This window comes from Eucyclogobius newberryi, unplaced genomic scaffold (genome assembly GCF_026437365.1).
Source record: "Eucyclogobius newberryi isolate DKJ021-1_F unplaced genomic scaffold, fEucNew1.0.hap1 SCAF_3, whole genome shotgun sequence".
NCBI classification, from domain to species: domain Eukaryota; kingdom Metazoa; phylum Chordata; class Actinopteri; order Gobiiformes; family Gobiidae; genus Eucyclogobius; species Eucyclogobius newberryi.
The window spans coordinates 2944964-2961300 of NW_027315945.1; the positions used below are offsets into that span (position 1 = coordinate 2944964).

The window sequence follows — 16337 nt, forward strand, 5'->3', positions numbered from 1 at the left end:
GATGCAACCTCACCTGTAACACATGATGCACCTGTAACACATGATGCACCTGTAACACAAGATGCACCCTCACCTGTAACACATGATGCACCCTCACCTGTAACACATGATGCACCCTCACCTGTAACACATGATGCACCTGTAACACATGATGCACCTGTAACACATGATGCACCTGTGACACATGATGCACCTGTAACACATGATGCACCTGTAACACATGATGCACCTGTAACACATGATGCACCCTCACCTGTAACACATGATGCACCTGTAACACATGATGCACCTGTAACACATGATGCACCTGTAGCACATGATGCACCCTCACCTTTAACACATGATGCACCCTCACCTGTAACACATGATGCACCTGTAACACATGATGCACCTGTAACACATGATGCACCTGTGACACATGATGCACCTGTAACACATCATGCACCCTCACCTGTAACACATGATGCACCCTCACCTGTAACACATGATGCACCTGTAACACATGATGCACCTGTAACACATGATGCCCCTTCACCTGTAACACATGATGCACCTGTAACACATGATGCACCCTCACCTGTAAAACATGATGCACCTGTAACACATGATGCACCTGTAACACATGATGCACCTGTAACACATGATGCACCTTCAGCTGTAACAGATGATGCACCTGTAACACATGATGCACCTGTAACACATGATGCACCTTCAGCTGTAACACATGATGCACCTTCAGCTGTAACACATGATGCACCTGTAAAACATGATGCACCTGTAACACATGATGCACCTGTAACACATGATGCACCTGTAACACATGATGCACCTGTAACACATGATGCCCCTTCACCTGTAACACATGATGCACCTTCACCTGTAACACATGATGCACCTGTAACACATGATGCACCTGTGACACATGATGCACCTGTAACACATGATGCACCTGTAACACATGATGCACCTGTGACACATGATGCACCTGTAACACATGATGCACCTGTAACACATGATGCACCTGTAACACATGATGCACCTGTAACACATGATGAACCTGTGACACATGATGCACCTGTAACACATGATGCACCTGTAACACATGATGCACCTGTAACACATGATGCACCTTCACCTGTAACACATGATGCACCTTCACCTGTAACACATGATGCACCTGTAACACATGATGCACCTGTAACACATGATGCACCTGTGACACATGATGCACCTGTAACACATGATGCACCCTCACCTGTAACACATGATGCACCTGTAACACATGATGCACCTGTGACACATGATGCACCTGTAACACATGATGCACCTGTAACACATGATGCACCTGTAACACATGATGCACCTGTAACACATGATGCACCCTCACCTGTAACACATGATGCACCTGTAACACATGATGCACCTGTGACACATGATGCACCTGTAACACATGATGCACCTGTAACACATGATGCACCTGTAACACATGATGCCCCTTCACCTGTAACACATGATGCACCTGTAACACATGATGCACCCTCACCTGTAAAACATGATGCACCTGTAACACATGATGCACCTGTAACACATGATGCACCTGTAACACATGATGCACCTTCAGCTGTAACACATGATGCACCTGTAACACATGATGCACCTGTAACACATGATGCACCTTCAGCTGTAACACATGATGCACCTTCAGCTGTAACACATGATGCACCTGTAAAACATGATGCACCTGTAACACATGATGCACCTGTAACACATGATGCACCTGTAACACATGATGCACCTGTAACATATGATGCCCCTTCACCTGTAACACATGATGCACCTTCACCTGTAACACATGATGCACCTGTAACACATGATGCACCTGTAACACATGATGCACCTGTGACACATGATGCACCTGTAACACATGATGCACCTGTAACACATGATGCACCTGTGACACATGATGCACCTGTAACACATGATGCACCTGTAACACATGATGCACCTGTAACACATGATGCACCTGTAACACATGATGAACCTGTGACACATGATGCACCTGTAACACATGATGCACCTGTAACACATGATGCACCTGTAACACATGATGCACCTTCACCTGTAACACATGATGCACCTTCACCTGTAACACATGATGCACCTGTAACACATGATGCACCTGTGACACATGATGCACCTGTAACACATGATGCACCTGTAACACATGATGAACCTGTAACACATGATGCACCTGTAACACATGATGCAACCTTACCTGTAACACATGATGCACCTGTAACACATGATGCAACCTGACCTGTAACACATGATAAACCTGTAACACATGATGCACCTGTAACACATGATGCACCTGTAACACATGATGCACCTGTAACACATGATGCACCCTCACCTGTAACACATGATGCACCTGTAACACATGATGGACCTGTGACACATGATGCACCTGTAACACATGATGCACCTGTAACACATGATGCACCTGTAACACATGATGCACCCTCACCTGTAACACATGATGCAACCTCACCTGTAACACATGATGCAACCTCACCTGTAACACATGATGCACCTGTAACACATGATGCACCTGTAACACATGATGCACCTGTAACACATGATGCAACCTCACCTGTAACACATGATGCACCTGTAACACATGATGCACCTGTAACACAAGATGCACCCTCACCTGTAACACATGATGCACCCTCACCTGTAACACATGATGCACCCTCACCTGTAACACATGATGCACCTGTAACACATGATGCACCTGTAACACATGATGCACCTGTGACACATGATGCACCTGTAACACATGATGCACCTGTAACACATGATGCACCTGTAACACATGATGCACCCTCACCTGTAACACATGATGCACCTGTAACACATGATGCACCTGTAACACATGATGCACCTGTAGCACATGATGCACCCTCACCTTTAACACATGATGCACCCTCACCTGTAACACATGATGCACCTGTAACACATGATGCACCTGTAACACATGATGCACCTGTGACACATGATGCACCTGTAACACATGATGCACCTGTAACACATGATGCACCTGTAACACATGATGCACCCTCACCTGTAACACATGATGCACCTGTAACACATGATGCACCTGTAACACATGATGCACCTGTAGCACATGATGCACCCTCACCTTTAACACATGATGCACCCTCACCTGTAACACATGATGCACCTGTAACACATGATGCACCTGTAACACATGATGCACCTGTAACACATGATGCCCCTTCACCTGTAACACATGATGCACCTGTAACACATGATGCACCCTCACCTGTAAAACATGATGCACCTGTAACACATGATGCACCTGTAACACATGATGCACCTGTAACACATGATGCACCTTCAGCTGTAACAGATGATGCACCTGTAACACATGATGCACCTGTAACACATGATGCACCTTCAGCTGTAACACATGATGCACCTTCAGCTGTAACACATGATGCACCTGTAAAACATGATGCACCTGTAACACATGATGCACCTGTAACACATGATGCACCTGTAACACATGATGCACCTGTAACACATGATGCCCCTTCACCTGTAACACATGATGCACCTTCACCTGTAACACATGATGCACCTGTAACACATGATGCACCTGTGACACATGATGCACCTGTAACACATGATGCACCTGTAACACATGATGCACCTGTGACACATGATGCACCTGTAACACATGATGCACCTGTAACACATGATGCACCTGTAACACATGATGCACCTGTAACACATGATGAACCTGTGACACATGATGCACCTGTAACACATGATGCACCTGTAACACATGATGCACCTGTAACACATGATGCACCTTCACCTGTAACACATGATGCACCTTCACCTGTAACACATGATGCACCTGTAACACATGATGCACCTGTAACACATGATGCACCTGTGACACATGATGCACCTGTAACACATGATGCACCCTCACCTGTAACACATGATGCACCTGTAACACATGATGCACCTGTGACACATGATGCACCTGTAACACATGATGCACCTGTAACACATGATGCACCTGTAACACATGATGCACCTGTAACACATGATGCACCCTCACCTGTAACACATGATGCACCTGTAACACATGATGCACCTGTGACACATGATGCACCTGTAACACATGATGCACCTGTAACACATGATGCACCTGTAACACATGATGCCCCTTCACCTGTAACACATGATGCACCTGTAACACATGATGCACCCTCACCTGTAAAACATGATGCACCTGTAACACATGATGCACCTGTAACACATGATGCACCTGTAACACATGATGCACCTTCAGCTGTAACACATGATGCACCTGTAACACATGATGCACCTGTAACACATGATGCACCTTCAGCTGTAACACATGATGCACCTTCAGCTGTAACACATGATGCACCTGTAAAACATGATGCACCTGTAACACATGATGCACCTGTAACACATGATGCACCTGTAACACATGATGCACCTGTAACATATGATGCCCCTTCACCTGTAACACATGATGCACCTTCACCTGTAACACATGATGCACCTGTAACACATGATGCACCTGTAACACATGATGCACCTGTGACACATGATGCACCTGTAACACATGATGCACCTGTAACACATGATGCACCTGTGACACATGATGCACCTGTAACACATGATGCACCTGTAACACATGATGCACCTGTAACACATGATGCACCTGTAACACATGATGAACCTGTGACACATGATGCACCTGTAACACATGATGCACCTGTAACACATGATGCACCTGTAACACATGATGCACCTTCACCTGTAACACATGATGCACCTTCACCTGTAACACATGATGCACCTGTAACACATGATGCACCTGTGACACATGATGCACCTGTAACACATGATGCACCTGTAACACATGATGAACCTGTAACACATGATGCACCTGTAACACATGATGCAACCTTACCTGTAACACATGATGCACCTGTAACACATGATGCAACCTGACCTGTAACACATGATAAACCTGTAACACATGATGCACCTGTAACACATGATGCACCTGTGACACATGATGCACCTGTAACACATGATGCAACCTTACTTGTAACACATGATGCACCTGTAACACATGATGCAACCTGACCTGTAACACATGATGCACCTGTAACACATGATGCACCTGTAACACAAGATGCACCTGTAACACATGATGCACCTGTAACACATGATGCACCTTCACCTGTAACACATGATGCACCTTCACCTGTAACACATGATGCACCCTCACCTGTAACACATGGTGCACCTGTAACACATGATGCACCTGTAACACATGATGCACCCTCACCTGTGACACATGATGCACCTGTAACACATGATGCACCTGTAACACATGATGCACCTGTAACACATGATGCACCTGTAACACATGATGAACCTGTAACACATGAAGGACCTGTAACACATGATGCACCTGTGACACATGATGCACCTGTAACACATGATGCACCTGTAACACATGATGAACCTGTAACACATGATGCACCTGTAACACATGATGAACCTGTAACACATGATGCACCTGTAACACATGATGCACCTGTGACACATGATGCACCTGTAACACATGATGCACCTGTAACACATGATGCACCTGTAACACATGATGCACCTGTAACACATGATGCACCTGTGACACATGATGCACCTGTAACACATGATGAACCTGTAACACATGATGCACCTGTAACACATGATGCACCTGTAACACATGTCTACCTGTAACACATGATGCATCCTCACCTGTAACACATGATGCAACCTCACCTGTAACACATGATGCACCTGTAACACATGATGCACCTGTAACACATGATGCACCTGTAACACATGATGCACCTGTAGCACATGATGCACCTTCACCTGTAACACAAGATGCACCTTCACCTGTAACACATGATGCACCCTCACCTGTAACACATGATGCACCTGTAACACATTATGCACCTGTAACACATGATGCACCTGTAGCACATGATGCACCTGTGACACATGATGCACCTGTAACACATGATGCACCTGTAACACATGTCTACCTGTAACACATGATGCATCCTCACCTGTAACACATGATGCACCCTCACCTGTAACACATGATGCACCTGTAACACATTATGCACCTGTAACACATGATGCACCTGTAGCACATGATGCACCTGTAACACATGATGCACCCTCACCTGTAACACATCATGCACCCTCACCTGTAACACATGATGCACCTGTAACACATGATGCACCTGTAACACATGATGCACCCTCACCTGTAACACATCATGCACCCTCACCTGTAACACAAGATGGACCGGTGACACATGATGCACCTGTAACACGTGATGCACCTGTAACACATGATGCACCTTCACCTGTAACACATGATGCACCTGTAACACATGATGCACCTTCACCTGTAACACATGATGCACCTGTAACACATGATGCACCTTCACCTGTAACACATGATGCACCTGTAACACATGATGCACCTTCACCTGTAACACATGATGCACCCTCACCTGTAACACATGATGCACCCTCACCTGTAACACATGGTGCACCTGTAACACATGATGCACCTGTAACACATGATGCACCTGTGACACATGATGCACCTGTAACACATGATGCACCTGTAACACATGATGAACCTGTAACACATGATGCACCTGTAACACATGATGCACCTGTAACACATGGTGCACCTGTAACACATGATGAACCTGTAACACATGATGCACCTGTAACACATGATGCACCTGTAACACATGTCTACCTGTAACACATGATGCAACCTCACCTGTAACACATGATGCAACCTCACCTGTAACACATGATGCAACCTCACCTGTAACACATGATGCACCTGTAACACATGATGCACCTGTGACACACGATGCACCTGTAACACACGATGCACCTGTAACACATGATGCACCTGTAACACATGATGCACCTGTAACACATGATGCACCTGTAGCACATGATGCACCTTCACCTGTAACACAAGATGCACCTTCACCTGTAACACATGATGCACCCTCACCTGTAACACATGATGCACCCTCACCTGTAACACATGATGCACCTGTAACACATGATGCACCTGTAACACATGATGCACCTGTAACACATGATGCACCCTCACCTGTAACACATGATGCACCTGTAACACATGATGGACCTGTGACACATGATGCACCTGTAACACATGATGCACCTGTAACACATGATGCACCTGTAACACATGATGCACCCTCACCTGTAACACATGATGCAACCTCACCTGTAACACATGATGCAACCTCACCTGTAACACATGATGCACCTGTAACACATGATGCACCTGTAACACATGATGCACCTGTAACACATGATGCAACCTCACCTGTAACACATGATGCACCTGTAACACATGATGCACCTGTAACACAAGATGCACCCTCACCTGTAACACATGATGCACCCTCACCTGTAACACATGATGCACCCTCACCTGTAACACATGATGCACCTGTAACACATGATGCACCTGTAACACATGATGCACCTGTGACACATGATGCACCTGTAACACATGATGCACCTGTAACACATGATGCACCTGTAACACATGATGCACCCTCACCTGTAACACATGATGCACCTGTAACACATGATGCACCTGTAACACATGATGCACCTGTAGCACATGATGCACCCTCACCTTTAACACATGATGCACCCTCACCTGTAACACATGATGCACCTGTAACACATGATGCACCTGTAACACATGATGCACCTGTGACACATGATGCACCTGTAACACATGATGCACCTGTAACACATGATGCACCTGTAACACATGATGCACCCTCACCTGTAACACATGATGCACCTGTAACACATGATGCACCTGTAACACATGATGCACCTGTAACACATGATGCACCCTCACCTGTAACACATGATGCACCTGTGACACATGATGCACCTGTAACACATGATGCACCTGTAACACACGATGCACCTGTAACACATGATGCACCTGTAACACACGATGCACCTGTAACACATGATGCACCTGTGACACATGATGCACCTGTAACACATGATTTACCTTCACCTGTAACACATGATGCACCTGTAACACATGATGCACCCTCACCTGTAACACATGATGCACCTGTGACACATGATGCACCTGTAACACATGATGCACCTGTAACACATGATGCACCTGTAACACATGATGCACCTGTAACACATGATGCACCCTCACCTGTAACACACGATGCACCTGTAACACATGATGCACCTGTAACACACGATGCACCTGTAACACATGATGCACCTGTAACACACGATGCACCTGTAACACATGATGCACCTGTAACACATGATGCACCTGTAACACATGATTTACCTTCACCTGTAACACATGATGCACCTGTAACACATGATCCACCTGTAACATATGATTTACCTTCACCTGTAACAGATCATTTCTGATTGTTGGTACATTTTGTTTCATACATTTGTGTGAGGGCCTTCTTGCTGCTGCCATGAGGAGTTCCCAGAGAGAGCTGATGGTTGTGTCCATGGCAGGAGTTCTGAGGCCCAAACACATAGTTCTGAAATCAAGCGGAAAGGAAATGTCATAAATTGTCTGTAAGACTTTGTTGATCTCAGTCTAATCTTGAGAACAACAGGACAAAACACATGACAGCTGTTTGCCTCCTGCTGCCACATCCTCTCCAACAGTCCCACTTGTGATCCTGTGGTTCTCCAGTGAGATGTACATATACTTTCCCACTCTTCATCTTCCAGAACAAAGTCACCCTCTCTTTCCCATTGACCCTTAATATGACAAGAGTGACTGCAAAACATTTGTATAATTTGGATATTATTCCTCTTGAAAGTTCAGATTGATACGCTTTAATCCTTATTTGTAAATACGTAAAACAAATCCTGTTTGTCCAAGTCAAAGGATTCTTTCAACTCATCAAAGCTTTTCAGATGATTCTCCTTTAAAATCTGGTGAAAGATCTTTATACATTTTGTTGTCCAGACCTTAAATCCTCCATCAGACTCAAGTGTCTGTCATCTGCCAGTGAGGCCTGCACAGGAACCCCCGGCTCCACATGACTCTCAACATTTTTCCTTTGAGCTTCATATTTTGAATTGCACCAACATTGCTCTGAGTTGAGCTGAAATAAAGTGATATTTCAGACAAGGCCAACCTCCTTTTTCTTTTGATAATTGTAAGGTTTTGAATTGGATACAGGTTCTTTGTCCTTGCCATATGAATAATGAGATTGTTTAATTCCACTCATCTAACAGCCGGTTGGGGATGGAAAATGGAAGAGTCTGGAACAGAGAGAAATCTGGGATTTTTCTTGGTATTTGCAGATAAGGAGTTGTTACAATCATGAAATTAAACTAAACGACCCTCAATGTTACCCTTTGATTGAAATATTTGTTAGAGCTTGTTGATCAAGGGAAATTATAGCATTGTTTTCATGATTTGGGCAGCCATTCTACCAACTGGAGATTAATGGGAAAGAGAGTAATTTTGATTGGTCAGACTCTCATTTTGGTTTGTATGTGCCGTGATGTATGGTTATTGTATGTATGGCTTGTTTTGTGATTTTGTTTTTCTCTCTTTGGCCATGTTCTGTGTTTGTTCTTTTATAAAAAATGGGGCAAATAAATATATATATATATTTTTTTAACTATAAAAATGTATTTTTTTTCTCAGACTTCTCAATCTATTCCAGACTCTCCCAATTTCCATCCCCAACCAGCTGGCCTTAATACTTCAAGTACTGAGCAAATTTAAAATAGATGTATATTTAGGCTGTTACAACATCAAGAATCCAAATTAACGGTCACTTGACAGACTCACTGACTTTAGAAAGAGCAGTTAGGCAGGGTTGTGCTTGGTCCCCCCTTTTGTTCGCATTGTACTTACTGAATATGAAATATTGATTTATTTCAGGTCTTATACTGAGAGTCATGTGGTGCCGGGGGTTCCTGTACAGGTCTTATACTGAGAGTCATGTGGTGCCTGAGGTTCCTGTACAGGTCTTATACTGAGAGTCATGTGGTGCCTGAGGTTCCTGTACAGGTCTTATACTGAGAGTCATGTGGTGCCGGGGGTTCCTGTACAGGTCTTATACTGAGAGTCATGTGGTGCCTGAGGTTCCTGTACAGGTCTTATACTGAGAGTCATGTGGTGCCTGAGGTTCCTGTACAGGTCTTATACTGAGAGTCATGTGGTGCCTGAGGTTCCTGTACAGGTCTTATACTGAGAGTCATGTGGTGCCTGAGGTTCCTGTACAGGGGTTATACTGAGAGTCATGTGGTGCCGGGGGTTCCTGTACAGGTCTTATACTGAGAGTCGTGTGGTGCCGGGGGTTCCTGTACAGGTCTTATACTGAGAGTCATGTGGTGCCGGGGGTTCCTGTACAGGTCTTATACTGAGAGTCATGTGGTGCCTGAGGTTCCTGTACAGGTCTTATACTGAGAGTCATGTGGTGCCGGGGGTTCCTGTACAGGTCTTATACTGAGAGTCATGTGGTGCCTGAGGTTCCTGTACAGGTCTTATACTGAGAGTCATTTGGTGCCTGAGGTTCCTGTACAGGTCTTATACTGAGAGTCATGTGGTGCCGGGGGTTCCTGTACAGGTCTTATACTGAGAGTCATGTGGTGCCGGGGGTTCCTGTACAGGTCTTATACTGAGAGTCATGTGGTGCCGGGGGTTCCTGTACAGGTCTTATACTGAGAGTCATGTGGTGCCTGAGGTTCCTGTACAGGTCTTATACTGAGAGTCATGTGGTGCCTGAGGTTCCTGTACAGGTCTTATACTGAGAGTCATGTGGTGCCGGGGGTTCCTGTACAGTTCTTACTGCAGATGACAGACGCTTGAGTCATGAGGAGGAAGTGAAGAATCCCTGGCTCAAATCTGTTCTTACAACATGGAAGGAGCTGATCAGAACAAACTAAACACAGATGTTACAATTTTAAACTGGTAAAATTTATGACCAAAGGTTTTGTACCAAATTGAACTGAGCTGAGACTCAAGGTCTGGAGGACAAAAGACCTAAAAGAGAATCACATGAAAAGATTTGATATTTTGAAAGAATCCTTTGACTTGGACAAGCAAGACTTTTATAGGTTTTTACAAATAAGCTGTTATTATAACTAAGTAATTAAAATTAAACTCTAACTCTATGTCCAATTTTTTTATTGAGGATTATATAGCTGGAGTTTCTAGGGAATAATATCTAAATTATATCAATGGATGTCTAATCTGGACAGCTGCTCTACTAAATATATGAAAAACAAATAGGAAAGAGAAGGTAACAAAGTGTTCGGGACAAAATCACATGAGGGAATTTTGCTGTAAAAATGTATCACGTTTTTTCATAACTCCATGAAATGCTCATATTCACAGGGAAACAGCGCCACCAGGAGGCAAACCACTTTCTGAACTGTGGTCTGGGACTGTCCTGTTGCTCACAAATATGTGACTGAAGTTCACAAAGCTCTGCGGACACGTCACTCTGAACTTTACAACTCTGAACTCGGGCCTCAAAACTCCTGCCATGGACACAATAAATGGATACTTTTGGAATGTACTTTTGAATGTACTTTTGGAATGTACTTTTGAATGTACTTTTGGAATGTACTTTTGAATGTACATTTGAATGTACTTTTGGAATGTACTTTTGGCAGCAGGAAACGGGCCATCACAAAGAAATGGACGACACAAACGTCACCAACGATCAAGGACTGGACTGAGACAGGAAGAGACATCAGGCAAATGGAAAAAAAATACATTCAAACTTAATTTGCAAATTAACAGATTTGATCAACTTTGGACTAAACAGGACTTTAATGTAGGACTTTTGATGCCATCATTTTATTGAAGTTTTATATTGTGCTTTTATAGTATTATTATTTTATGTTTGAAGTAAACATGAGCAAGTATTAATTCAACATAGGGTGCACCGTCACCTCCCCCACAGGGGGCGCTCTCACTTTCTCCAGTTGATAAATATAGTGTTTGTTTCAGGTTTGTGGAGCCTCAGGCTCCTCAGAGGAGTAAAGTCCTGAGGACAGCCGCCTTTGTCGTCCCCTTCATTTTCGACACAGTGCCTCTTGTCTACAGGGTAAGTCTCACAAGAGTGCAGCCCGGTGGTAGAGTGGTTAAGTCGCCAGCACACATGCAAGGCTCCATGTGCAGCTGGCCGCGGTGTCACGAGTTTGAATCCCGGCTCTGACGGTTTGCAGTATGTCCTCCCTTCTCTCTAACCCCCATGTCATGCTCAGCTCTCCTGTCTAATAAAGCCTACGGCCAAACAATCCTTAAAAAGAAAATTGAGGAGAGGAGCAGAGGCTCAGAGGAGCAGAGGAGATGGTCAGAGGAGCAGAGGAGAGGGTCAGAGGAGCAGAGGAGAGGGTCAGCGGGTCAGAGGAGAGGGTCAGAGGAGAGGGTCAGAGGAGCAGAGGAGAGGGTCAGAGGAGAGGTTCAGAGGAGCAGAGGAGAGGGTCAGAGGAGAGGTTCAGAGGAGCAGAGGAGAGGGTCAGAGGAGCAGAGGAGAGGGTCAGAGGGTCAGAGGAGCAGAGGAGACGGTCAGAGGAGCAGAGGAGAGGGTGTCATGGAATTAGACAAACACCGATGCTATTCCTTAACACACAGAGAACACAATTCAACTTAGAATATGAAACGACACAGAAACGTCAGACTTTTGTGTGGGTCACCCGGCTGTTGTAAGCAGCCCGGCGACCCTCCTGGTCTCACAACGTTTTTTCTCCTGCAGGTTGGTTTTATTAGATATTATGGAATAGGCAGGTCACATTTCTCATTGGTCAGCTTCACATCAAGGCACTTGTCTTTTACAACAGTTGGTATTTTCCTTAGAGATAAAGCCTTAGATAAACATTACCCAAACTCCCCTGGGGTGTTACCCCCTCCCTGGAGAGTAAACATTCCTCTGCTCCATCTTTACGACACCTTCACAAACAAATGCAGTTTGTCACACATGCTGTTTTTCTCTTAGACTAATGATGCAGATAATATATCACTATTATGCAGATAAAATACATCACAGAAATATAATCATATATTTACATTTTATCACAGAGGGAGAGGCTCAGAGGAGCAGAGGAGAGGGTCAGCGGCTCAGAGGAGACCTGATGTGTGCTGTGCTCTGTGGCCCTCAGATGCTCCTGTGCTGTGGGGGAAGCTGTGCTCACTCTCAGGCTCTGTCCTGTCACTGTTACCACCTGATGTTCGCTCTGCTGACCTGCTTCCTCTTCACGTCCCACCTGCCCGAGCGACTGGCCCCAGGACGCTTTGACTACTTTGGTATGTGCACCACAAGGGTTAACCCTCTCCTCAAGTTCAGCTGAACACGTTCTCGTGAACATGATGTTCTCTTGTCAAAAACATGTATCGTCCCTTTGTCCAGGCCACAGTCACCAGCTCTTCCACGTCAGTGCTGTGGTGGGCACACACTTCCAGATGGAGGGCGTGGTGGAGGACATGCTTTCCAGGCGCACTTGGCTCACAGACCATGGGGTGGCGCCCTCCTTCCTCTGGACCATTGGCGCGCTGCTCATGGGCCTGGTCCTGAACCTGTTGATCATTGGAATGTTCAGTGTGCCGTTACTATGGAAATGCTACGGGCAGCCACGCTCCAAGAAGACAGAGTGAAGGAGAGGCAAGGCTCCTGTCTGATGACCCCTGCTCCTGTCTGAGGACCCCTGCTCCTGTCTGATGACCCCTGCTCCTGTCTGATGACCCCTGCCTCTGACCAGAGCAAAGTTGAGGGCAGGACAGTGGTCCATTGTTGACGTCCGTCCTCTTTCCTTCACTTCTGTGCTGGGCTCATTGAGATGCCAAAATTGAATTTTGTGCCAAATTTCGTAAAATTTCCAAAACTAAACATTTTACCTCCATATAAGATCTGTAGGGGGCGCTGTCGCGCCAAATCAATTTATTTAACTTCAAGTAGGTTTAGGGCAAAGAGTTTAACAACTGGTTCTAATTTGAAGCAATTCGGATTTTATCTGCGCAAACAGCAGAAATTTTAAATTTAAGTAATTTGGATAACTTTTGATGTCCCACTCCTCAGTAGCATTTTCACCAAATTTCAGCTTTTTAGGGCCACCGCCCTGGGAGGAGTTCGTAAAAGTACGACATTTGGAAAAACTCCCGAGTCATGCTTAGCCATTTTTGATCCAATATGGCCGACATTTGGTTGGGCGGACGGCGTTGCCGTAACAATATTTTTTACTTCTCTTGTCACCATCTACCTCTGCGCCAAATTTCATGATTCTACGATCAGATTTTTTTTGGGTCATTTCCCATCTCTCAATGCATTTTTGGTACATTTGGGGGCGCTGACGCGCACATTTTTAGAAAAAGGAGATTGCCAGAATGTAGAGAGGCACGATTTTTAGAAGTGTGCCGGGTCCCGAGAAGAAAGAAAGAAGAAGAAAATTCTGATGCGAAAACAATGTTTCCCATTTTTCAAATATCATAAACTACATTTTCGGAAAGCGCTCGCGTTTTCCTACCTCATGGTGTGGGTCCCTGGTCACTGACGGGTACTTTCGTTTTTGGCCCTCTATACAGTAATAATGTTCAATATTTGCATTACATGTTTATATGAACCGAACATGTAAGAGATGGGGAACGTATTCAGCGGTCGTCATCCCAATGTAAAGTGCTCGTTTAGTGCGCACTTTTGCACGGGCTTCGCCCGTTTACAACTACTACTACTAATTAGTCTGCACGGGGCGTGCATGAGTGAAGGAGTGCGTTAGTGAGTGTTTGGAAGTGGGCGAGCGCTTTGCAGCCGTGCACGGCCTTACGGAACTAATAGGGCTCTCGCCAGCTTGTGGTGCTCGAGCCTAATAATATGGTGGTTATATAAAGTCTTGTTTGACTGTTTCTCGGCTCAGAAGGAGTAGAACCAGTTGCAGGTTCAAAATACTTCAAACTAACAGTATTTTACCTGCAGTAATATTTGTTATACAACAGCTTAACCTCAGTGAGCAAAAATATGAAGCCCATGTGGTGCTGAAGTTTATACTGTTTGTGCCCCTGTCTGCACCTGTCTGCTCCTGCCTGCACCTGTCTGCCCCTGCCTGCACCTGCCTGCTCCTGTCTGCACCTGTCTGCCCCTGCCTGCTCCTGTCTGCACCTGTCTGCTCCTGTCTGCTCATGTCTGCACCTGTCTGCTCCTGCCTGCACCTGCCTGCTCCTGTCTGCACCTGCCTGCACCTGTCTGCTCCTGTCTGCACCTGTCTGCTCCTGCCTGCACCTGCCTGCTCCTGTCTGCACCTGCCTGTACCTGTCTGCTCCTGCCTGCTCCTGTCTGCACCTGTCTGCTCCTGTCTGTACCTGTCTGCTCCTGTCTTCACCTGTCTGCACCTGTCTGCTCATGTCTCCTCCTGTCTGTACCTGTCTGCTCCTGTCTTCACCTGTCTGCACCTGTCTGCTCCTGTCTGTACCTCTCTGCTCCTGCCTGCTCCTGCCTGCTCCTGTCTGCACCTGTCTGCACCTGTCTGCACCTGTCTGCTCCTGTCTGCTCCTGTCTGCACCTGTCTGCTCCTGTCTGCACCTGTCTGCACCTGCCTGCTCCTGTCTGCACCTGCCTGTACCTGTCTGCTCCTGCCTGCTCCTGTCTGCACCTGTCTGCTCCTGTCTGTACCTGTCTGCTCCTGTCTTCACCTGTCTGCACCTGTCTGCTCATGTCTCCTCCTTTCTGTACCTGTCTGCTCCTGTCTTCACCTGTCTGCTCCTGTCTGTACCTCTCTGCTCCTGCCTGCTCCTGTCTGCACCTGTCTGCACCTGTCTGCACCTGTCTGCTCCTGTCTGCTCCTGTCTGTACCTGTCTGCTCCTGTCTGTACCTGTCTGCACCTGTCTGCACCTGTCTGCTCCTGTCTGCTCCTGTCTGCACCTGTCTGCTCCTGTCTGCTCCTGTCTGCACCTGTCTGCACCTGTCTGCACCTGTCTGCTCCTGTATCTTCTGCGTGTGAAAAACAAGTTTTTAAGCAGCACAGAAACACTTCCACATGTGTCCACCAGGTGGGGCCATTGTACTGTTTGATCATTGCAACAAGTCACATCAAATGAGGCTCAAAAATATATATTTAACTAAAAATAAATACATCAGAATGTTTTCTTCTCTTGCTT

The 16337-nt window shown here is 45.8% G+C and overlaps 1 protein-coding gene across 1 annotated transcript in view; it reads left to right on the forward strand.

Moving 5' to 3' along the window:
* paqr6 (progestin and adipoQ receptor family member VI) overlaps positions 1 to 15817 on the forward strand; it is a 39971-nt gene extending 24154 nt beyond the window's left edge. The window contains exons 6-8 of the mRNA XM_072460829.1: positions 12203 to 12299; positions 13354 to 13498; positions 13602 to 15817. Of these exons, the coding sequence (XP_072316930.1) occupies positions 12203 to 12299; positions 13354 to 13498; positions 13602 to 13846 (487 nt within the window). The 3' untranslated portion in view covers positions 13847 to 15817. The remainder of the gene's footprint in view (positions 1 to 12202; positions 12300 to 13353; positions 13499 to 13601) is intronic.
* Positions 15818 to 16337: the final 520 nt, after the last annotated feature.